The sequence below is a fragment of the Coenobita brevimanus genome, chromosome 37 (genome assembly GCF_032717465.1).
Source record: "Coenobita brevimanus isolate Jiangsu-jjx chromosome 37, ASM3271746v2, whole genome shotgun sequence".
NCBI lineage: Eukaryota > Metazoa > Arthropoda > Malacostraca > Decapoda > Coenobitidae > Coenobita > Coenobita brevimanus.
In genome coordinates, this window is record NC_136990.1 from 10106403 (window position 1) to 10130810 (window position 24408).

The following is a 24408-nucleotide window of genomic DNA, read 5'->3' on the forward strand; positions in this document are numbered from 1 at the left end:
ATCTCATCCTTGGCCTCCCTCTCCCTCATATACCTCTCCATTCCATCCCTCCATCTCATCCTTGGCCTCCCCCTCTCTCATATACCTCTTCACTCCATCCCTCCATTTCATCCTTGGCCTCCCCCTCCCTCTCCTCTCCTCCACCTCACTCACATACACTCTCCTTGTCAGTCTCTCACTCTCCATTTGACATGCGGTAGTTATGAGATAGGAATGAATCTCCTTGGTTACTGTTGGCTTTCTTTCCACAGGGGAGCAGACGGATGCAGCAAGAGGGAAGAAAGATGAAGACAGCACTAGGAAGGAAAGTGACAGCTCTGGAGGGAGGAAAGAAGAAGGGAGGAAAGAAGGAGATGGAGGAGGAGGAGGAGGAGGTGGAGGTGGAGGAAGAGAGTCAGGAGGGACGGAGAGAGACGCGTCAGGGATTTACACCACCATTGCCCTCCTGATACAAGCTGACATACTGCAGCTGAATGATATATATGTGTGGGTAAGTGTATTGTGTAACCATCATCCACTCATGCGATGTAGTGCTGCCTACTTCTTCCTTCACGTTTATCATTCTCTTTCTGTGCCTGCCCTCCTCTCTTCCTATTTCTCACCATCATCCACTCACTTGATGTAGTGCTACTTCTTCCTTCACCTTTATCATTCTTTTTCTGTGCCTGTCCTCCTCTCTTCCTATTTCTCCCATCTTTCCTGTCACTTCTTATTGCTTTTCTTTCCTTTACAGGTGGCTTTACATTGAGTGAAAAGCCAAATGGTTTCCTGTAAGCCAGGAAACCATTTATAACGCTGGGTGGTAACCATATAACCAGACCATACGTGCTCCCTACGTGTCAACAAGTGGGTTGGTGGAGGGTTAGTGCCCCTCCCCGTAAAACAAATAACTCAGGCTAACGGCCAACCCTTATGGAATAATGGCGTCTGGTTATACAATAGATAGATAGATAGATGTATGTGTATTAAGCATTGATGTATTAGTTGTGTATGTACAGTATGTTTTAATCAGCACTATACACCACCATTGCCCTACTGATGGAGGCTGATAAATTGCAAATGAATGATATATATACACACACCTTATTCTCCATCCCTTCTCTTCTCTTCTCCCCCCATCCCCCCTCTCCCCCCATCCCTCCCCCATCCCCCACCACACTCAGCACTGCCAGGCATGTCTCCCTCCCTTCCCCCCACCCCTGGTTGTCTCCCCGTCGGTCCCCCCACCCTCGCTTGTCTCCTGTGTGTGTGTGTGTGTGTGTGTGTGTGTGTGTGTGTGTGTTCTTACCTAATTGTATCTTTAAAGGAATGAGTCAAGCTTGTACTGTCCCGTGTGTGTGTGTGTGTGTGTGTGTGTGTGTTCTTACCTAATTGTATCTTTACAGGAATGAGTCAAGCTTGTACTGTCCTGTGTGTGTGTGTGTAGTGTGTGTGTGTGTGTGTGTGTGTGTGTGTGTGTGTTCTTACCTACTTGTATCTTTACAGGAATGAGTCAAGCTTGTACTGTCCTGTGTGTGTGTGTGTGTGTGTTCTTACCTACTTGTATCTTTACATGTACAGGAATGAGTCAAGCTTGTACTGTCCCGTGTGTGTGTGTGTGTGTGTGTGTGTGTGTGTGTGTGTTCTTACCTAATTGTATCTTTACAGGAATGAGTCAAGCTCGTACTGTCCTGTGTGTGTGTGTGTGTGTGTGTGTGTGTGTGTGTGTGTGTGTGTGTGTGTGTGTTCTTACCTACTTGTATCTTTACAGGAATGAGTCAAGCTCGTACTGTCCCATGTGTGTGTGTGTGTGTGTGTGTGTGTGTGTGTCTTAAACCATTTTTATCATACATATCCTTAAATTTATGAATTGTTTTGGCACACACTATTTCATTCAGTAGTGCATTCCACTGATCAATTGCCCTATTTGGGAAACTGAATTTCCTTACTTCTTAATCACCTCTCTTTTTATGTAGTGATGATGATGAGAAAGATGGCAATGATGGTGATGATATGGAAAAAGAAGATGGCAATAATAATGATGATGATGGTGAGCAATGATGATGAAAATGATGATGGTGATGATGATGAAAATGATGCTTGTGATAGTGATGATGATGATGATGGTAGTGAAAATGATGCTTGTGATAGTGATGATGATGATGATGATGATAATGAAAATGATGCTTTGATAATGATGGTGATGATGATGATGATAATGAAAATGATGCTTGTGATAGTGATGATGATGGTGATGATGATGATGGTAGTGAAAATGATGCTTGTGATAGTGATGATGATGATGATGATGGTAGTGAAGATGATGCTTGTGATAGTGATGATGATGATGATGGTAGTGAAAATGATGTTTGTGATAGTGATGATGATGATGATGGTAGTGAAGATGATGCTTGTGATAGTGATAATGATGATGATGGTAGTGAAAATGATGCTTGTGATAATGATGATGATGGTGATGATGATGATGATGATGATGATGGTAGTGAAAGTGATGCTTGTGATAGTGATAATGATGATGATGATGATGGTAGTGAAGATGATGCTTGTGATAATGATGATGATGGTGATGATGATGATGATGATGATGGTAGTGAAAATGATGTTTGTGATAATGATGATGATGAAAAAGACGATGGCAGTTATAATGATGGTGATGCCACACGTCCATTCACTCATCATTCAAGCCCCCGGAATCCTGGCTCTATCTGATACACCAAATACATTCATCACGTTCTGTAGCTTCACATAAATGTATCTGATAGAGTCACTAATAATGATCTATCTGTCTATCTATTGCCAGATGCCTTAATCCCGTAAGGGGTGGCCACAAACAAATCGCCTCCATGTCGCCCTGTCCCCTGCCATTTCATTACCCTGCTCCCAGCTCCCCCCCTCTCTCATATACCTCTCCACTCCATCCCTCCATCTCATCCTTGGCCTCCCCTTCCCTCTCCGCCATATGATCTGTCTATCTGTCTATTGCCAGACACCTTAATCCCGTAAGAGGTAGCCACAAACAAATCACCTCCATGTTGCCCTGTCCCCTGCCATATCACTACCTTTCTCCTGGCTCACACCCCCCTCTCTTATATATCTCTCCACTCCATCCCTCCATCTCATTCTCAGCCTCCACCTCCCTCTCCCCCCTATGATCTGTCTACCTGTCTATTGCTAGACACCTTAATCCTGTAAGGGGTGGCCCTAAACAAATCGCCTCCATGTCGCCCTGTCCCCTGCCATTTCATTACCCTGCTCCCAGCTCCCCCCCTCTCTCATATACCTCTCCACTCCATCCCTCCATCTCATCCTTGGCCTCCCTCTCCCTCCCTATGATAATAATAATAATAATAATGTTGATGACTTTCGTTTCAGCTGTCACCAGACGACTCGGTTATGATTGAAGATTACCAGCAAGAGGAACAGGAGGCCAAGGAACTCGCCAGGAAGCTGCACGTAATCTCAACAAAGGATAAGGATAAGGAGAAAGAGAAGGAGAAAGAGAAGGAGGAAGAGGAGAAGGAGAGAGAGAGAGATGACCCTAATAATTGGAGTAAATATGGAAGCAATCAGAAAATACAGCTGTTTGTGGCTCTGTTGAAGGTGAGAGAGAGAGAGAGAGAGAGAGAGAGAGAGAGAGAGAGAGAGCTGTACTAAATATGTGAGTGAGTGAGAGAGAGAAACTGTTTCAAATATGTAAGTGAGTGTGAGAGAGAGAGAGAGAGAGAGAGAGAGAGAGAAAGAACTGTACTTAATATGTGAGAGAGAGAGAGAGAGAGAGTTAGCAATGGATGCAGAAGAGAGAGAGAGAGAGAACTGCACTAAATATGTAAGAGAGAGAGAGAGAGAGAGAGAGAAAATGTACCAAATATGGATGTTTTATCATCAATATTGAGGGCTGGTTAGAGAGAGAGAGAGAGAGAGAGAGAGAGAGTGTTGTAGAAGCTTTGGAGTAAGATGGAATGTTTTACAGAATTCTGTCTATTTATCTATTGGCAGATGCTTAAATCCTATACGGGGTGGCCACAAACAAATCACCTCCATGTCACCCTGTCCCCTGCCATTTCACTGCCCTGCTCCCAGTTCACACCCCCCTCTCTCATATACCTCTCCACTCCATCCCTCCATCTCACCCTTGCCCTTCCCCTCCCTCTCCCCCCCTCCACCTCACTCACAAACATTCTCCTCGTCAGTCTCTCACTCTCCATCCCCCCAGCTCACACACCCCTCTCTCACATACCTCTCCACTCCATCCCTCCATCTCATCCTTGGCCTTCCCCTCCCTCTCTCCCCCTCCACCTCACTTACATACTCTCCTCATCAGTCTCTCACTCTCCATCCTCACCACATGGCCAAACAGTAAATAATTTAGGTATGCTTTACACAACACTACTTTAAGTAATATATATTTATTTATTTGGCTAGATTGAAGGTTATACAAAATTATGTATAGTACAGGAGCGTATGTTTTCGGTGTCAATATGGTTACACTTGCTGCTTTACTACATCATCACAAGGAGAGTGTATGTGAGTGAGGTGGAGGGGGGGAGAGGGAGGGGGAGGCCAAGGATGAGATGGAGGGATGGAGTGGAGAGGATGGAGAGTGAGAGACTGATGAGGAGAGTGTATGTGAGTGAGGTGGAGGGGGGGAGAGGGAGAGGGAGGCCAACGATGAGATGGAGGGATGGAGTGGAGAGGTATATGAGAGAGGGGGGTGTGAACTGGGAGCAGGGCAGTGAAATGGCAGGGGACAGGGTGACGTGGAGGTGATTTGTTTGTGGCCACCCCGTATAGGATTAAGGCATCTGGCAATAGATAGATAGATAATAGAGATAGACCATTTACGTGTGTTTGGAGTGTAGTGGTGTATGGTAGTGAGACCTGGGCAGTAAAGGAAGAGGATATTTGCAGGCTCAAACATACAGCAATGGCAGTGATTAGGTGGATGTGCAGTGCGTCCTAGAGTGTGAAGCATGTGGAGGCTGGGTTTACGATGGAAGAGTTGAGAGGTAGGATGGGACTGGAGTGTATTGGTGTTGTGATGAGGAGGGGTAGATTGAGATGGTTTGGCAGGAAGGATGGGACTGGAGTGTATTGGTGTTGTGATGAGGAGGGGTAGATTGAGATGGTTTGGGAGGAAGGATGGGACTGGAGTGTATTGGTGTTGTGATGAGGAGGGGTAGATAGAGATGGTTTGGCAGGAAGGATGGGACTGGAGTGTATTGGTGTTGTGATGAGGAGGGGTAGATTGAGATGGTTTGGGAGGAAGGATGGGACTGGAGTGTATTGGTGTTGTGATGAGTAGGGGTAGATTGAGATGGTTTGTGAGGAAGGATGGGACTGGAGTGTATTGGTGTTGTGATGAGGAGGGGTAGATTGAGATGGTTTGTGAGGAAGGATGGGACTGGAGTGTATTGGTGTTGTGATGAGGGGGGGTAGATTGAGATGGTTTGCAGGAAGGATGGGACTGGAGTGTATTGGTGTTGTGATGAGGAGGGGTAGATTGAGATGGTTTGTGAGGAAGGATGGGACTGGAGTGTATTGGTGTTGTGATGAGGAGGGGTAGATTGAGATGGTTTGGGCATGTGGAGAGGATGGGGGATGACAATTGGGTGCAGAAAGTGGCAGGTGTTAATGATAAGGGTACAGTCACGAGAGGCTGATCAAAAAAGACTGGGATGAAGTCAGTGAGCGTGACGTCAGAGATAAGGGACTGAATAGGAAGGCTGGTAGAGATCGATTAGGATAGACAACTGGCATTAGGTGACCAAGGCCAATGCATACAAGCCTGGTGGAGCCTTTAAAAAGAAAATGATATGAAAACATCTCCATATAATTGGTGCTGGAGAGGCTTGGGATGCGCTGTACTTAGTTTTTATTTTTATTGAGGCGAAGATGCACTTGGTAGGCTGGTGACGATTGGCTGAATGCAACATGTCCGAATAACATTTAGTATCCCAAATTTCCCCCTCAGATATATGTTGTCAGTTATTATTAAAGAGATTATTAAGTAACGTTGCATTCACCCAATCATCACCAATCTGTCAAGTACATCTCTGCCTCAATAAAAAAAAATGATTATAAGGCACTAACACACATATGCACCATCACACTGTTGTATAATTTTTTGTCCATACTCTCATCAGTACCACAGCGTGTTTTCTAAAAGTTACTGTTCTTGGGTAAAAGAAATTATATGGCTATGGCATGGTCTTTATCAGTTTTAAATTGTGGCTTTACCGTGCCCTTTGCAATATCAGGCTTTATGATATTGAGGTGGTTTGGCCATGTGGAGAGGGTGGAGAGTGAGTGACTGATGGAGAGAGTGTATGTGAGTGGAGTTACATGGAGAGACAGACTGACAAATGAGGAAGTGAAGGAGCGTTGTGGTGTGGATGTGGATGTGATAGGAAGCGTTAGGAGAAACACACTGAGGTGGTTTGGCCATGTGGAGAGGATGGAGAGTGAGAGACTGACGAGGAGAGTGTATGTGAGTGAGGTGGAGGGGGGGAGAGGGAGGGGGAGGCCAAGGATGAGATGGAGGGATGGAGTGGAGAGGTATATGAGAGAGGGGGATGTGAGCTGGGAGTAGGGCAATGAAGTGGCAGGGGACAGGGCAACATGGAGGTGACTTGTTTGTGGCCACCCATTACGGGATTCAGGCATCTGGCAATAGGTAGATAGTAATATGGCTGGCTGTGTTGAAATGTAAGTGGATTTCCTTTGCCCTGTAGGTTGGTGTGTGGCATCAGTGCAGTTGTCATTGTGGTTCCTTGACTGCTGCCTGGTGTGGTGTGATAGTGGCCCAGTCCCATCAGATGAAAACAACCCCATCATAACTATACTCTGTGTTCGTGCAGGTTGGTGCGTGGGATCACTTTGTGGAGGTGTCGCGTCGCTTCCCTGACAATTACCTGGTGTCGTGTATGCCGGTGTCACAAGCCCTGTGCCGCCTCATCCACGCCACCATCGAGCCGCTCTACCGCAAGTATGTACACCACGGTTTTTTCTCCACCAGTTCTCCCTGTGCTGACTGCTGGGGAGGGATGCCTTCATGTGGTGGTACTCTCCCACCCTCTCACCCACCACCACACACACACACAGCACACCCGGGATGTTCACTTGGTATACGGCTTTGAACAGATCACATAGCAGTGGCCTGTGTGAGGAGTGTAGTGGTGGTGTGATTGTGTAAGTGAGAAAATTGATCATATAATGAGCAGTTGGGTCTTACAATGATTATATAACCAAAAGAAAGACTGTAATCCTGTACACCAGGAAACCATTTACTATGCTGGGTGGTAACCATATAACCACATTATGGTGCCTGGTGGTTTAGTGGGTAATTGAGGTGCTCCAGTCAAATTGAGCTGGTGAAGGTTTATATCCAAGGGGTGGTTAGGGTTTATTGCTCACGTAATGCCACTCAGGGATGCGTGAGGCTGGTCACTCTCATCATAAATGTCAGGACCAACTTGCCTAGCCCTGGGCTCCTACGCACCTCGTGGGGCAACACAGGATTGGATGATGGCTGGATGGATGGAATTACATCACAGAATGAGGGCAGCCGTACTCTGTTTACTTAGCAGAAAATATTGTTCAGCTGCAGCCAGTTTCCTACAGGTGGTGGCACAGTAAAAATGTTTTGGCTTGTCCTACTTTCCCTGGTGTTTCTGTGACTGGCAGTATATGCTGGAGTTGATCAGTTGTTTCAGCTGAGCAGTCAAGAGGGAGACATGACAGATTTACTCCACGTTAAAGAAAACAGAACATACCTGCTGGGTCGTCCTTAGCAGCATTAAGTACACTCTCTCCAGAAAGTATCAGTGCAGAATATGTGTTAAATATTATGACACATGGAACAAAGGAAACTGGAAATTGCGGTTCTCTCCTCCCACACACAGGCATCTGTGACGATAGATGACTGCTATATCAGATACCTCTTATGTCCTTCATAATGAGTAGGGAATGGCCGTAAATGTTATAATATATACAGGTCTTAACGGGCTATCACTGCCACATGGTCGAATCATTCCGGATGACATCGGGCCCACAGTGCACCGATACTCTCTGCAGCGAGTGTACAGTAGATAGACAGATAGATAGTGCAGTACAGTACACCCTCATTACACCAAACTAACTGGGGAGAGTCTTGGTCCAGTAAAGCTGAAAGTTTGGTAAATCAGAGAGTCACCTCCAGGTTAGAATTGAAACCTTTGATTGAAAATAATGACTGCAGTATCATATTCTAGTATCTATCTATCTATCTGTCCGTTTATTCCCAGATGCCTTAATCCCATACGGGGTGGCCACAAACAAATCGCCTCCACGTCGCCCTGTCCCCCGCCATTTCACTGCCCTGCTCCCAACTCGCACCCCCGTCTCTCATATACCACTCCACTCCATCCCTCCATCTCATCCTTGGCCTCCCCCTCCCTCTCTCCCCCTCCACCTCACTCACATACACTCTCCTCGTCAGTCTCTCACTCTCCAGTATTCTAGTACTGTAAATGAAAACTCTACCCATTTTACACTAACTTGGCCTATAATTTCACCCTTTTGTAGCCTATTTCACATCCTTGTCATAGCACTTCTTCATGACTAGTACAGTATTACTATAGTCTGCTATTACACCTCCATAATCATCAGGGTTGGGTCCAAGTACAGTACTTGTACTTGGTACTTGGACTTAAGTACAGTTTTTCATGTACTTGTACTTAGAGTTTAAAATTTTGGTTGGTCTTGTACTTGTACTTGTACTTAGACCCTAAGTACTTGAAAAACTACCAAGTACTTTCAAGTACAATCAAGTACATTATATTTAACAATAATTTATATATTCTATTGGACTTTATAAAGGTATTATTAAGTAGACTTAATTTTGTGTCATAGAAGAAATGGTTTGATTAATAAAGTATACTTATATTCTAATACGCTACTTTCTGCCTTAATAACTTAACCTTTAGATTGTGACCATCATTTAATTTCCTTTTTCGAAACAGGAGCACTTTTGTATGGTATTAAGTACTTGTACTTGTACATAAGTACAATGACTTTTTTTATGTGTCCGACTCAGGGCATAGGCTTTACAGCCTGCTATCAAGGCCCAGCAGTCCTCGTACATACCATACACCTCTACATGTCACCACTTCGGCGCTAACACCCACCGTCCATACTGAATACATGCTAGGGCTGTCTCATACATGACTGGTGTATTGATATTAGCGGGGGTATCTTTACGACATGTCGGCTGGTCTTCTGGTAGATCAGTAAAGTCTGATTTAATGAAATTCAAATCCTTAAACTGTTCCCTGCCCCAGCCGGGATTCGAACCTGGGTCCGGTAGGACTGCAGGCCACCTCTCTACCGATTACTTGGACTTGGACTTAAGTAAATGGGAGAAAGGCTGTATGTGTACTTGTACTTGAAAAATTTCCAGGTACTTGGACTTGAAGTTAAGTACAGTAGCCTGTAGTTGGACCCAACCCTGGTAATCATGATGGGGGGAGGGCAATCAGGCCAGGTTGGAGTAAAAAGGGTAGGAAACACATGTATTGCCACCCATTGTGCCCCATTAAACGGACTGTGTTTGTTATATATGACTAATGTTCAGTGGTGTCATGGCGTCTGTTATATCCTACATCCGCTATACCAGGTACATTATAGCAAGGGTCTAATGCAAGAGTTAACCGTTACTCCCAGTCCTTCATTTATGCAACAGGTCAACTCTGGAACTGTCTCCCTCTGTCTGTATTTCCTACTTCCTATAATCTCCAGTCTTTCAAACGCAGTGTGTCCAGGCATCTTGAAATGAATGCATCTTGAATTTGACTCTCTTTTGTATTGTTTTTGTTTTTTCTTGGATGGAACGGTTAGTGTGCTCCTGGCCTTTGGTTCCTTCTTCCTTTCATTAAAAAAAAAAAAAAATCTTACCACTTGTTTGTGTCAGCAGTATATGAGGGAGGGGGGTGTTAGTCGGGAGCAGGGCAGTGAAATGGCGGGGGACAGGGCGACATGGAGGCGATTTGTTTGTGGCCACCCTGTATGGGATTAAGGCATCTGGCAATAGATAGATAGGTAGATAGATAGTTATTCCAGGTTCGTACTAGCAAGAGTCTGCTGCATTACGCCATCTCACCACTTGTTTACGTCGTCAGGCTGTGTGGGCTGCCGGATCGTGTGAGTGGACGGACGGTGGGGCTGGTGGACAACCCTCTGGCCCCCGCCCCGGTGCACACCATACCTGAACTATCCCACAGCGTGTTCCCCATGCTGATTGCCCTGGGACCCTACCTGCACCACGACCCAGCGCTGATGTATAAGGTGCTGAGGGTGGCACGACACGCACTGAAACTGGTAAGCAATTGATTTTATTTTTATTTATTTATATTTTTTATCATCATCATCCAGACCTCCTTTCCCACCCAAGGGCAGGGTGAGGAGTAGCAGTGTCCAGACAGCACAAACTTGCCCAATCCAAATAGGCCACACTTCCATTCACTTATCATTCAAGCCCCCGGAATCCTGGCTCCACTGGATATGCCAAAAAAAAAACATTCACCATATTTTGCAGCTTCGCACAAACATATCTGATTTTTTTTAATGCAAGTTATTCGAGTTATTTGAGAGGAGCCTGTGGAGTCACTTGGAGAGACAGACTGACAAATGAGGATGTGAAGGAACGTTGTGGTGTGGATGTGGATGTGATAGGAAGCGTTAGGAGAAACACACTGAGGTGGTTTGGCCATGTGGAGAGGATGGAGAGTGAGAGACTGACGAGGAGAGTGTATGTGAGTGGAGTCACTTGGAGAGACAGACTGACAAATAAGGATGTGAAGGAACGTTGTGGTGTGGATGTGGATGTGATAGGAAGCGTTAGGAGAAACACACTGAGGTGGTTTGGCCATGTGGAGAGGATGGAGAGTGAGAGACTGACGAGGAGAGTGTATGTGAGTGGAGTTACATGGAGAGACAGACTGACAAATGAGGAAGTGAAGGAGAGTTGTGGTGTGGATGTGGATGTGATAGGAAACATTAGGAGAAACACACTGAGGTGATTTGGCCATGTGGAGAGGATGGAGAGTGAGAGACTGACGAGGAGAGTGTATGTGAGTGGAGTCACTTGGAGAGACAGACTGACAAATGAGGATGTGAAGGAACGTTGTGGTGTGGATGTGGATGAGATAGGAAGCGTTAGGAGAAACACACTGAGGTGGTTTGGCCATGTGGAGAGGATGGAGAGTGAGAGACTGACGAGGAGAGTGTATGTGAGTGGAGTTACATGGAGAGACAGACTGACAAATGAGGAAGTGAAGGAGAGTTGTGGTGTGGATGTGGATGTGATAGGAAGCGTTAGGAGAAACACACTGAGGTGGTTTGGCCATGTGGAGAGGATGGAGAGTGAGAGACTGACGAGGAGAGTGTATGTGAGTGGAGTCACTTGGAGAGACAGACTGGCAAATGAGGATGTGAAGGAGCGTTGTGGTGTGGATGTGGATGTGATAGGAAGCGTTAGGAGAAACACACTGAGGTGGTTTGGCCATGTGGAGAGGATGGAGAGTGAGAGACTGATGAGGAGAGTGTATATGAGTGGAGTTACATGGAGAGACAGACTGACAAATGAGGAAGTGAAGGAGCGTTGTGGTGTGGATGTGGATGTGATAGGAAGCGTTAGGAGAAACACACTGAGGTGGTTTGGCCATGTGGAGAGGATGGAGAGTGAGAGACTGACGAGGAGAGTGTATGTGAGTGAGGTGGAGGAGGGGAGAGGGAGGGGGAGGCCAAGGATGAGATGGAGGGATGGAGTGGAGAGGTATATGAGAGAGGGGGGGGTGAGCTGGGAGCAGGGCAGTGAAATGGCGGGGGACAGGATGACATGGAGGCGATTTGTTTGTGGCCACCCCTTACGGGATTAAGGCGTCTGGCAATAGATAGATAGATAGGGTGCCAGGTATGCAGTGAAGTGAGGTGGCCAGGTATGCAGTGAAGTGGGGTGGCCAGGTATGCAGTGAAGTGGGGTGGCCAGGTATGCAGTGAAGTGGGGTGGCCAGGTTTATATAGTGGAATGGCCAGGTATTTATTGAAGCAACTGGTTCTTTTGGGCCATCCTACAGGTATAGTACAGTACATACACCTTGTAGGGATCCATTGCCCCCTTGTGGTAGACAGTGCCTCAGCAGGGTTGCACCAGGGTCCTTCCCATATTAAAGTGCAGGGAAATATGAGGAGGTTTGGCTCCTGGGTGGATGTTGCAGCTGCCCCACCCAGGGTTCACCGTACCACCTTGTGTAGGCCAATATTAACATGGTTGGCATGAGTGATGTGTTAATGTGGTACTTTGCATACATCAGGCAGGCAGTGGGGGTGATGGCACCAGGGCAGATTATACTCTAAGTTTGTGTGTACTGTATATGTTGCACCAGGTCTGTCCAAAAAACAAATCAAACTTTTTTAATGGCACACCAACCAGCTGGCATAGAGTGATTGTGACAGGAGCACTGCTTAACAGCGAGTTTGAGCATTAACATAACAGTAGCTGAATCACCACATCACCTAGTGTTCAAGGTACATGTGCTGGAGTGAAGGTGTGTTTAGTCTATCTATCTATCTATAGCCCGACGCCCTAATCCCGCAAAGGGTGGCCGCAGACAAAACGCCTCCAAGTCACTCTGTCACCCACCATTTGACTACCCTCCCGCCAACTCACCCCCCCCTCCCTCATATACCTCTCAACTCCATCCCTCCACCTCATCCTCGGTCTACCCCTCCCTCTCCCTCCCTCCACCTCACCTACATACACCCTCTTAGTCAGTCTTTCATTCTCCATTCTCTCCACATGTCCAAACCACCTCAGTGTATTTCTCCTAATCTTCTCAACCACATCCACATCTACCCCACAACGTTCCTTCACTTCTTCATTCGTCAACCTGTCCCTCCATGTCACTCCACATGCTCCTCTCAAGTAACTCATTTCCACTGCTCTCACTCTTGACTTGTTCCCCTCTTGCAAGGTCCACGCCTCGCTTCCATACGTCAGGGTAGGGATCACAATACTATCATGCAGTGACTTCTTAACTTCCATACTCACCTCCCTATTTCTCATCACTGCTTTCAGTGTACCAACAACCTTCCTTCCCTGCTGTACCCTTTCACACACTTCATCCCCCAAAGTTCCATCCTTACTCATCACACTACCCAAGTACTTAAATGCACTCACATTCTCCATATCCTCACCATCCAACCTCACTGCACACTCTGTGACTTCATTCCTCTCAAACACCATAACTTTACTTTTGTTTACATTAACTTTCAGCTTCCTCCTCCTACACACTGTCCCAAATTCATTCACCAAACCTTGCAACTCCCATTCATCTTCACTCAACAATACTGTATCATCAGCAAACAGCAATTTGTTGCAAGATGAACATTGAAGGATCTTGAAGAGCAGTGTGTTTGCATGAAATTTTACTTCAGATTGCAAAAAGCATTTAATTTCTGACAAATGTTATAACTGGTGATGAAATGTGAATGTGTGTATGTCTGCAATGTTGAAACACAAAGGCAGTCATTGCAGAGGGTTGGAACATTGTCAATCTATCTGTCTCTCTACGTATTGCCAGACGCCTTAATCCCTTAAGGGGTGGCCACAAACATGTCGCCTCCATATCGCCCTGTCTCCTGCCATTTCATTGCCTTGCTACCGGCTCACACCCCCCTCTCTCATTGTCACCACAACCAAAGAAGGCACGTCAGAGTTGTTTAGATGTGAAGGTGATGTTGATGGCCTTTTTTTTGACAGGAAGGGCATTGCTCATCACAAGTTTGTTTCACGTGATTAGACGGTCAATAAAGAGCCTTACTTGGACATCCTAAAGTGTTTGAGGGAGGCTGTGTGAAGGAAGGGGCCTGAGGTGTGGACACACAAACCCTGGATGCTGCACCATAACAGTGCACCTTCTCACACCTCACTCTGTACCTGACGTAGGGACAAAGGACAAGGTGACTGTCATTCCCCCAGCCACCCTACCCTGGATTTGGCCCCTGCAGACTCCCCCCACCCTGAAGCAGAAATCCACCCTGAAATGTTACCAATTTGAGATGATAGAAGAGACTGAGGAAATTTTGCCAAGTGCACAAAACACGTTCACTTAAGTGTGTGCACCCCAGTGACATAATGGTGTGGTGTGATGCAGCGGGTGGTAGACTGAAGCTCAGAGTTGCCGCCACACAGTGCTCCCCTCACCGTCACGCCACACCGGCTGGTTGACGCACTACTTAAAAAGTTTGGTTTCTTTTGGGACAGACATTGTGGTTAGCAGTGTGAGTTGTGTGTGAGTTTGTGTGTTAATGTTATGATTAAGGATATAAGTTATGTATGTTAATGTGGGAGAGGGAGGGGGAGGCCAAGGATGAGATGGAGGGATGGAGTGGAGAGGTATATGAGAGAAGGTGGTGTGAGCTGGGAGCAGGGCAATGAAATGGCAGGGGACAGGGCGACATGGAGGCAATTTGTTTGTGGCCACCCCTACGGGATTAAGGCGTCTGGCGATAGATAGATAGATGTTAATGTGGTGGTTGATGTTGTATATTATGCCTATTAATGTGTTAATGTTGTTAAGGTTGTGTTGTGTGTGTTAATTTTGTGTTAGTATTATACTCTCTACACACCAGCAGGCAAGGAGTAGGAGTGGATACATGAAGGGTGGATTTGGCCTAGAGTCTTATTTCAAACTCATTCAGTAGCTTTAATTCTTGAACCATTTGTCTAACAGTTTCTGTGATGTCCTTAACGACTGCATTGTCTTTCCTTGAGTGTGTTGTTAATATTGCACTATGGACAACAGCAGGCCAGGAGTGGTGGTGAGGGCAGCAGGAGCAGCTTCTACTATGAGTTTCTGGATGTACTGGATGAGGCACTGTTGCCGGCGCTCTCCATGATGGATGCCAACCCCTGTACTGCACAAGAGCTGTGGCAGGTCCTGAAGCTGTACCCCTACCAGCACAGGTTAGCACTACTAACAGTATTATTGTTATTATTATTATTATTATTATTATTATTATGCCAACCCCCTGTACTGCACAAGAGCTGTGGCAGGTCCTGAAGCTGTACCCCTACCAGCACAGGTTAGCACTACTGCCATTAGTATTGTTATTACTGTATTATTATCCATGGTTGGTGGGGGCGAGCACCATCCACTCACTCGATGCAGTGCTGCTCTCGGGTGTATGCCCTTTCCTTTCCTCCCTCCTTTCCTTCCTTCCTTTTCTGTCTTTCTTTCCTTCATTCTTTCCTCATTTTTCTGCCTGTGGGTGACTTTACACTCCCTCTTCTGTCTTTCTTTCCTTCATTCTTTCCTCTTCCTTCTGCCTATGGGTGACTTTACACTCCCTCTTCTGTCTTTCTTTCCTTCATTCTTTCCTCTTCCTTCTGCCTATGGGTGACTCTACACTGAGTGACAAGCCAAATGGTTTCCAGTACACCAGGAAACCATTTACTACGCTGGGTGGTAACCATATAACCAAATTTTGGTGCCTGGTAGTTTAGTGGGTAATTAAGGCGCTCCAATCGGATTGAGCCGGTGAAGGTTTATATCCAAGGGATGGTTGGGGTTTATTGCTCACGTAATGCCACTCAGGGATGAGTGAGGCTGGTCACTCTCATCTTAAATGTCAGGACCAACTTGCCTAGCCCTGGGTTCCTATGCTCCTCATGGGGCAACATAGGATTGGATGATGGCTGGATGGTTTTTTATTGTTATTATTATTATTATTATTATTATTATTATTATTATTATTATTATTATTATCATCATCATGATATGTGCTGGAGTTGAGGCTGGAACCACCTCTGGGGAAGGGTAAGGAGTTGTTGCATCTCTTAACACTGAGAGGGCTCTCCCTCCATGCTAAGGGATCTTTGTATGCAGCATGTGTTAGGAGTGTAATGCTGTATGGTGGTGAGACCTGGGCAGTAAAAGACAGGATATTTGTAGGCTCAGATGTACAAAATTGGCAATGATTAGATGGATGTGTAGTGCATCCTTGAATGACAGGTGTGGGGGTGTTAGGATTGCAAATGCAGAGTTGAGAGGAAGGGTGGGACTTGAGTACAGTAATCCCTCTAATATCCGAACGCCCAATATCCGAACATCCCCACTAACCGGACATAATCCTCCTGGGATCCAATATTCCCAAAATGGGCCAAAAACCGCAAAAAATTCGAAAAAAATCTGACTTTTTTCCCTCCCATAATTTGAAATTCCCGCCTGGTGCCAAACAGCTGTTACACCATGGTCCCTTCACCCCTTCCTTCCTCCCCCTCCCCCCTCCCCTGTCAGGTTGCCATTTGGTATTTTTCACTACCAAGTGTGGGCCAATTTGGTAATGAAAAATTCGTTTGGTAATGAATTAGAATAATGCATTACCAAATGGATTTTTCACATGTATGAGGATACACAGGATGGAGATGGTGGATTGTTTGCTCTCTCTGATTAATCTGCTACCCTACATAGTGTGAAAATAATCAACATGGTGTTAGTTATAAGGAGAGTGATTACATGTATTTCCACTTGTATATATAATTAGTGAAGAATATATGCTAGCTTTACGAATTTGGTAATGAAAAGTTATATTTGACAATGAAAGTTGAGGAGATTGGTAATGTGGCTGTTGCGATCTGGCAACTCTGTTACCCCACCAACATCAACAGTCACAGCTTAACTCCGATGGAGAGCAGATACTCATAACAGTGCAAGCCACAGGTGCTTGTTTTTTGTGAATAAACAGTGAATAAACTGCAATACCTTGCCACTAGAACACACGGGAATTTACAGTGTTGTGCAGTGTTAAGAAATTAGAATTTAGAGTGCAGAGGATTAACTGTGGACTGCAAACTGGCGGTTCAAACCAGTCCAAGAGCAAGGGACTTGTAAGTACCCAGAATGTTTAATATTGTATAAACTCACCTCTAAAACCTCATTTCATGGTTCTTTTGCATTTATTTCAGTCTTTTATGTGCCTTATTGGTGTGATTTGGGTCTTAAATAGGTGCAATGCATGTCCTGAGGGAGTTGTATAGGTGTTTTTCAGAGTTAGGGTCCATAAGTACAAGTCCATAAGCTGGGGCCCAATATCCGGACAGGACCACTATCCGGACCTGCCTATGGCTCTATTGATCCGGATATTGGAGGGGTTACTGTATATTTGTGTTGTGATGAGAAGGGGTAGACTGAGATGGTTTGGGTGTATGGAGAGGATGGAGGATGACAGCTGGGTGTGAAGGGTGAGAGGTGTGAACATTGAGAGTAGAGTTGCAAGAGGCAGATTGAAAAAAACCCGAGACGAGGTCATACAGTGTGATCTCAGGAATATGGAACTGAATAGAGAGGCTGCTAGAGATTGAGCAGCATGGAGAGCTGCCAGTAGGTGAGCAAGGCCAATGCTTACAGTCATGTTAGGGCCTTTATAAACTATGAATGAATGAATACAAGGTGTATGGTCATTGGAAGTGGGTAGTCAAGGGTTGTTTATAATTACAGGTACAAGCTGTATGGTCGTTGGAAGAACGAGACCTGTCAACAACATCCCGGGTTGTTAAGGGTTCGGTCACACCTGCTGAAGAAGGCAAAGTTTATCATGATGCGCATCACCAAGGAAACCATCAAGCCTGTGTCAAGAAGCATTGGCAAACTGACCCACAACCTGCCAGGCCCCGTACTGCACTATGTGAGTACATGTACATTGTGCTATATCTGTGTCACCCTAGCTTGGCTCACACCATCAGGCCTGCATCAACTTACCCATAAAATGATAATTGCCTTAAGTATAAAGTAGATCCAGTGCAGTAGTAAACCATTGTTTGTGTAGTCAAGGACCATAGTTGGCCTAAGATTTCACCATTTCTTTTTATCATTTTCCTATGGAGAGAAGACACGTGGGCTAAAAATGAGTAAAAAATAAACTCATAATGTATCGTATAATAACCTGTGGTATGTATATACGTATATACAGTATATATATATATATATATATATATATATATATATATATATATATATATATGTATATATATATATATATATATATATATATATATATGTATATATATATATATATATATATATATATATATATATATATATATATATATATATATACATACAGCCAAGCCTTGAGTGACAGTAATGTGTTTTTGTGTTTACATAGTATTAATGTGACAGGTCATAATAACACAATCAGCATTGGGAAAATCCCGAGCTAATGTGGGAAGTGTTAGCTGGCCGCTGCCACTACAGTATTTGAAAGTGGCGTGCAGTGACGTCACCTGCCAAGCTGGCCATGGTTGGCCGGCATACATCTGGGTACATCCACCTGCAACAACTCACACGCTGATGATGTCACTGCACCAGATGGCAAGGCCAACTGTGTTTTTTCAGCCCTGGACTCTGAAATATTTGACCTACCAGTATATGTTGAAGAAGGTAGTGGAGGAGCAGCAACATCTCAACAATGACAACAACAAAAACATTGGGGGTGGGGAGTGGGGGCAGAGTGTCAGGGTGCTGCACATCAACAACACACACTACCCAGCCTGACTTGTATTAATTATGTTCGACAGTGATGTGGTATTTCCAGATTTCCTATTGGCATGGAGTATTGACAGGATCCTTTGTTTTTTTTTTTGTGATGTTTTTATAAAGTGTTCGTAAATAGCTTCCTTTATGGTAGGTAATAATGTGCGTATATTATATTTTATGGAATATGAAGTGATGTCCCCATGGTTGTTCAATATATACTTCGATGGGGTGATGAGAGAAGTAAAAACACGAGTAATGGAGAGAGGGATGGCGTTGGTAATGAATGATGTTGGATGGAATATCTCAAATTTGTTGTATGCTGATGATGCAGTACTGCTTGCAAGTACCGGACAAGAACTTGGTAGGCTAGTGCAGAGTTTTGCTGATGTCTGTGAGTGTCGTGCCTTGAGAGTTAATGTAGAAAAGAGTAAAGTGGTGGTTATTGAGAGAGATGGTGACTCCCAGTGCGATGTTACAGTGAATGGAGAGAGACTGGAATTGGTGAGAGAGTTCAAGTACCTGGGTACAGTGATAGAAAAGAGAGGAAAATGTGCAAAAGAAGTGGAAAGTAAAGTGACACAAGGAAGGAAAGTAGCTGGTGCAATGAAGGCCGTGATAACTAACAGAGGCTTGAGTGTTGCAGCTGCACGAGGCTTACATGAAGGAGTGTTAGTTCCAGCTTTAGCATATGGATGTGAGTTTATGGTGTGGCATGAAAATGAAAAGTCAAGAGTAAGTGCAGTGGAGATGGGACTGCTGAGGAATGTATGTGGAGTACAGAGAATGGATAGGATACGAAATAATGTGATTTTTTAAAGGTGTGGAGTGAGGAATTCGGTGGACACCAGAACTGAAGAGAGTGTACTGAGATGGTATAGTCATGTGGAGAGAATGGATAACAATAGAGTGGTGAAAAAGGTATATCTGAGCAAATTTGAAGGAGGGAGGAGGCAAGGTAGGCCAAGGAGAAGGTGGAGAGATATGGTGGATGAGTGTGTGAGGAAGAGAGGTATGGAAGTCAGTGAGGGTAGGGGAATGACAAGAGATCGAGCTGGCTGGATGAATGTTGTGAGAAATGCATGATCAGGGATTTGGCACCCCTTTTTAACACCACAGCGTCTGGATTGACTCTGTTAGATACATTTATGTGAAGCTACAGAATTTGGTGAATGTTTTTGACATATCAGATAGAGCCAGGATTCCAGGGGCTTGAATGATGAGTGAATGGAAGCGTGGCCCATTGGATTGGGCAAGTCTGTGCTGTCTGGACATTGCTACTCCTCACCCTGCCCTAGGGTGGGAAAGGAGGTCCAGATGATGATGATGATGATGATGATGATGATGATGATGATGATTTTTATAATTATTATTATTATTATCATCATCATCATCATCATCTATGCTCCTCATGGGGTGACACTGGATTAGATGATGAATGAATGAATGAAATTATTATTATTATTATGTATGTGAGTGAGGTGGAGGGGGGGAGAGGGGGGAGGAGGCCAAGGATGAGATGGAGGGATGGGGTGGAGAGGTATATGAGAGAGGGGGGTGTGAGTTGGGAGCAGGGCAGTGAAATGGCGGTGGACAGGGCGACATGGAGGCAATTTGTTTGTGGCCACCCCAAATGGGATTGAGGTGTCTGGCAATAGATAGATAGATAGATTATTATTATTATTGTTATTATTATTATTATTATTATTATGTATGTGAGTGAGGTGGAGGGGGGAAGAGGGAGGGGGAGGCCGAGGATGAGATGGAGGGATGGGGTGGAGAGGTATATGAGAGAGGGGGATGTGAGTTGGGAGCAGGGCAGTGAAATGGCGGGGGACAGGGCGACATGGAGGCGATTTGTTTGTGGCCACCCCGAACGGGATTGAGGCATCTGGCAATAGATAGATAGATAGATAGATATATTATTATTATATTATTATTATTATTATTTATATTTTTTTCAGATCCTGGTACAAGTGCAGCTCTATGACAACCTAATTGGGCCGGTAGTGGACAGCTTCAAGTACCTCACGCCACTGTCCTATGATGTGCTGGGTTACTGTATTGTGGAGATACTCTCAGACAACAAGGACAGGATAGCCAATGATGGTATGTGGCACCACAGCATGGAACTTATTTTTTTGTCTGTCTGTCTGTCTGTCTCTCTCTCCCTTTTTTTTTTTAGTAAGGAAGAAGGAACCAAAGGCCAGGAAGAAGGAACCAAAGGCCAGGAGCCCACAAATTTTTCCCTCCAAGAAGAAACAAAAACAAAATAATAAGAGAGCCAAATTCAAGATGCTTTCATTTTGAGATGCCTGGACACACTGCGTTTGAAAGACTGGAGATCATAGGAAGTAGGAAATACAGACAGAGGGTGACAGTTCCAGAGTTGACGTGTTGCATAAATGAAGGACTGGGAGTAACGGTTAACTCTTGCATTAGAGAGTTGGACAGAAAAGGGATGAGAGTTTGCTGCTAGACGGGTGCTATGCGCCCGTCGTAGAGGTGGAGGAATGCAAGCAGACAGTTCAGAGGAGCAGTGACCATTGAAGTAGTGATAGAAAAGAGATAAAGATGCAACAGTGCGGCGAAGAGACAGAGGTTGAAGGGAGCCAGTAAGAGGAGCAGTTACCATTGAAGTAGTGATAGAAAAGAGATAAAGATGCAACAGTGCGGCAAAGAGACAGAGGTTGAAGGGAGGCAGTAAGAGGAGCAGTGACCATTGATGTAGTGGTAGAAAAGAGATAAAGATGCAACAGTGCGGCGAAGAGACAGAGGTTGAAGGGAGTCAGTAAGAGGGGGAGAGTTAATGAGACGAAAAGCCTTTGACTCCACCCTATTGAGAAGAGCTGTATGTGGGGAGCCTCCCCACACATGAGAGTTGTACTCCACACAGGGGCGGATAAAACCCCTGTATAGAGTCAACAATTGTTCAGGGGCAAAGAAAGAGCGGAGTTGGCTTAGCACACCTAATCTCTTGGAAGATGATTTTGTAGGAGATGTAATATGATCTTTCCAAGATAAATCTCAAGAGAATGAAACCCCAAGCATGATTAAAGATGATGCCGGATTGAGCTGGATTTTGTTAAGAATTAGAGGGTACTACAGTGGAGTTACTGCATTGTGGCTTTACTGTCAGAATAAAGACATGATGCCCAGTGTTGGTTAGTGGACAGAACACTACACAGGCAGGTCTTGGTATAGGAGTGGCAGGTGTTAATGGGGGGCTGCGATGGCAGCAACTGGTATAACAGTGAAAAATAGGATAGCCAAACTGGTATAACAGTGAAAAATAAGGTAGCAAAAACTGGTATAATGGAGTGTGCAACTTATGGTAAAAATGGGGTTAACTGTGAGGTGGTGTGTGAGGTGAAGACAAAAGGGGGTGCAGTGGTGATATTGGTGATAGGAGCAATGGTGATGATGCATGTTTTCTATGTACTTTTCTGTGTCACTCTCCACAGCAATGGGTATATGTCTGTGGCTGCAGTCTGTGTCCAGCCTCTGTGGCACGGTGTACAAGAAATGGGATGATATTGGTGATAGGAGTAATGATGATGATGCACCATTTCTGTGTATATTTTTCCCTTTCTCTGCATTTTTTTCTGTCACTCTCCACAGCAATGGGGATATGTCCGTGGCTGCAGTCTCTGTCCAGCTTCTGTGGCACGGTGTACAAGAAATACACAATTGACTTGGGTGGAATCCTGCAGTTTGTGGCGAACCAGCTGAAGGCCGAGAAATCCATTGACCTCCTCATCCTACGTGACATTGTACAGAAGATGGGCGGGACGGACACGCTGGAGGACCTTACTGCTGAACAGGTGTGTGTGTGTGTGTGTGTGTGTGTGTGTGTGTGTGTGTGTGGGTGTGTGTGTGTTTATGGTTCTGTGTATGGCTGAGTCTGTGTATGTATTTATGTGTGTGTGTGTGAGATAGATGAGTGTGAAGGTATGTGTTGAAGGTTTTTTTGGCCTATCAGGTGGAGCCAGGATTCCAGGGGCTTGAGTGGTGAGTAAATGATTGTGTGGCCCATTGGACTGAGCGAAAGTTTGTTGGTAACTCATTTTTTTTTCTCACTCCATACTGATGTGGGAAAGGATGTCTGAATGATGATGATGATGATGATGATGATAATGGTGATGATAATAATGATGATGGTGGTGGTGGTGATGATGATGATGATGATGATAATAATGATGATGATGATGATAATAATAATGATGGTTGTGGTGGTGGTGGTGGTGTTGATGATGATGATGATGAGGATGTTGATGATGGTGAGGGGGTTGATGATGGTGATGATTATGATGATGGTGGTGGTGATGATGGTGGTGGTGATGATGATGATGGTGGTGGTGTTGATGATGATGATGATGATGATGATGATGGTGGTGGGGGTGTTGATGATGATGATGTTAATGGTGATGATGATGATGATGATGATGATGATGATGGTGGTGATGATGATGGTGGTGGTGGTGGTGGTGTTTGATGATGATGATGATGATGATGATGATGATGATGATGATGGTGGTGGTGGTGGCAGTGGTGGAGGTGGTAGTGATGATGATTGCTCCTTCTCCAGCTGGATGCGATGTGTGGTGGGGAGCTGCTGCGGCGCGAGGCAGGCCAGTACCAACAGGAGCGCAACACCAAGCGATCGTCAGTGCGGTTGAAAGAGGCGCTGCTGGAACACCACCTTGGCATACCACTCCTGTTACTTATGGCGCAGCAGCGGTCCTCAGTTGTGTATAACCAGACCGAATCACCGCACCTCAAGCTGGTGGGCAAGCTGTATGATCAGGTGAGTTGTGTATTGGTGTGTTTTATGTGATGGGACTGGGTAATAGACAGAGAACCAGCTGAGCATACCTAACGATCCTTCAGTTGTGCATAACCAGAGTGAATCACCGCACCTCAAGCTGGTGGGCAAGCTGTATGATCAGGTGGGTGGTGTAGCAGTGTGTTTTCATGTGATGGGACTGGGCAATAGAGAGAGAACCACCTGGGCATACCAAACGATCATCATTTGTGTATATCCAGACTTAATCAACACAGAATTGGTTGGCAAGTTGTATGTTAAGGTGGAGTGTTTATTGGCTTGTATGTCTGTTTTCACCAGATGGAACTGAGCCACTCCCACATCACCAAGAGAGAACTACTGTGCCATACTGCTTCTGTGTGGCACTGATTATCGCTTGTGTAACACCAAACAGAACCATCACGTTTGGAATAATAGCAGACCCTCACCATAATGGACTAACTGGGGGGAAGCCTTGTCTGATAAACTCAAAAAATCATTATATCCAATGGTCTCCTGGACTGGGACTTCAAGCTATCTATCTGTCTATTGCCAGACGCCTTAATCCCATAAGGGATGGCCACAAACAAATCGCCTCCATGTCACCCTGTCCCCCGCCGTTTCACTATCCTGCTCCCAGCTCACACACCCTCTCTCATATACCTCTCCACTCCATCTCTCCATCTCATCCTTGGCCTCCCCCTCCCTCTTCCCCCCTGTGATCTGTCTATCTCCACCTCACTTCCATACACTCTCCTCATCAGTCTCTCACCCTCCATCCTCTCCACATGGCCAAACCACCTCAGTGTGTTCCTCCTAACGCTTCCTATCACTTCCACATCCACACCACAACGCTCCTGTATATCCACATTCGTCAGCCTGTCTCTCCATGTGACTCCACAGGCTCCTCCTAAGTAACTCATTTCCACTGTTCTAAGATTTCAAGCACATGTTTGGAAATAAATGAGTACAATAACATATTCTAGTGCTGAAAGGGGTGGAGAGGTATATGAGAGAGGGGGGTGTGAGTTGGGA

The 24408-nt window shown here is 45.3% G+C and overlaps 1 protein-coding gene across 1 annotated transcript in view; it reads left to right on the forward strand.

Moving 5' to 3' along the window:
• tho2 (THO complex subunit 2-like protein) overlaps positions 1-24408 on the forward strand; it is a 168208-nt gene that overhangs the window by 30540 nt on the left and 113260 nt on the right. The window contains exons 7-15 of the mRNA XM_080269804.1: positions 402-490; positions 3373-3600; positions 6858-6985; positions 10155-10353; positions 14844-15001; positions 17535-17721; positions 20534-20678; positions 22191-22393; positions 23158-23376. Of these exons, the coding sequence (XP_080125930.1) occupies positions 402-490; positions 3373-3600; positions 6858-6985; positions 10155-10353; positions 14844-15001; positions 17535-17721; positions 20534-20678; positions 22191-22393; positions 23158-23376 (1556 nt within the window). The remainder of the gene's footprint in view (positions 1-401; positions 491-3372; positions 3601-6857; positions 6986-10154; positions 10354-14843; positions 15002-17534; positions 17722-20533; positions 20679-22190; positions 22394-23157; positions 23377-24408) is intronic.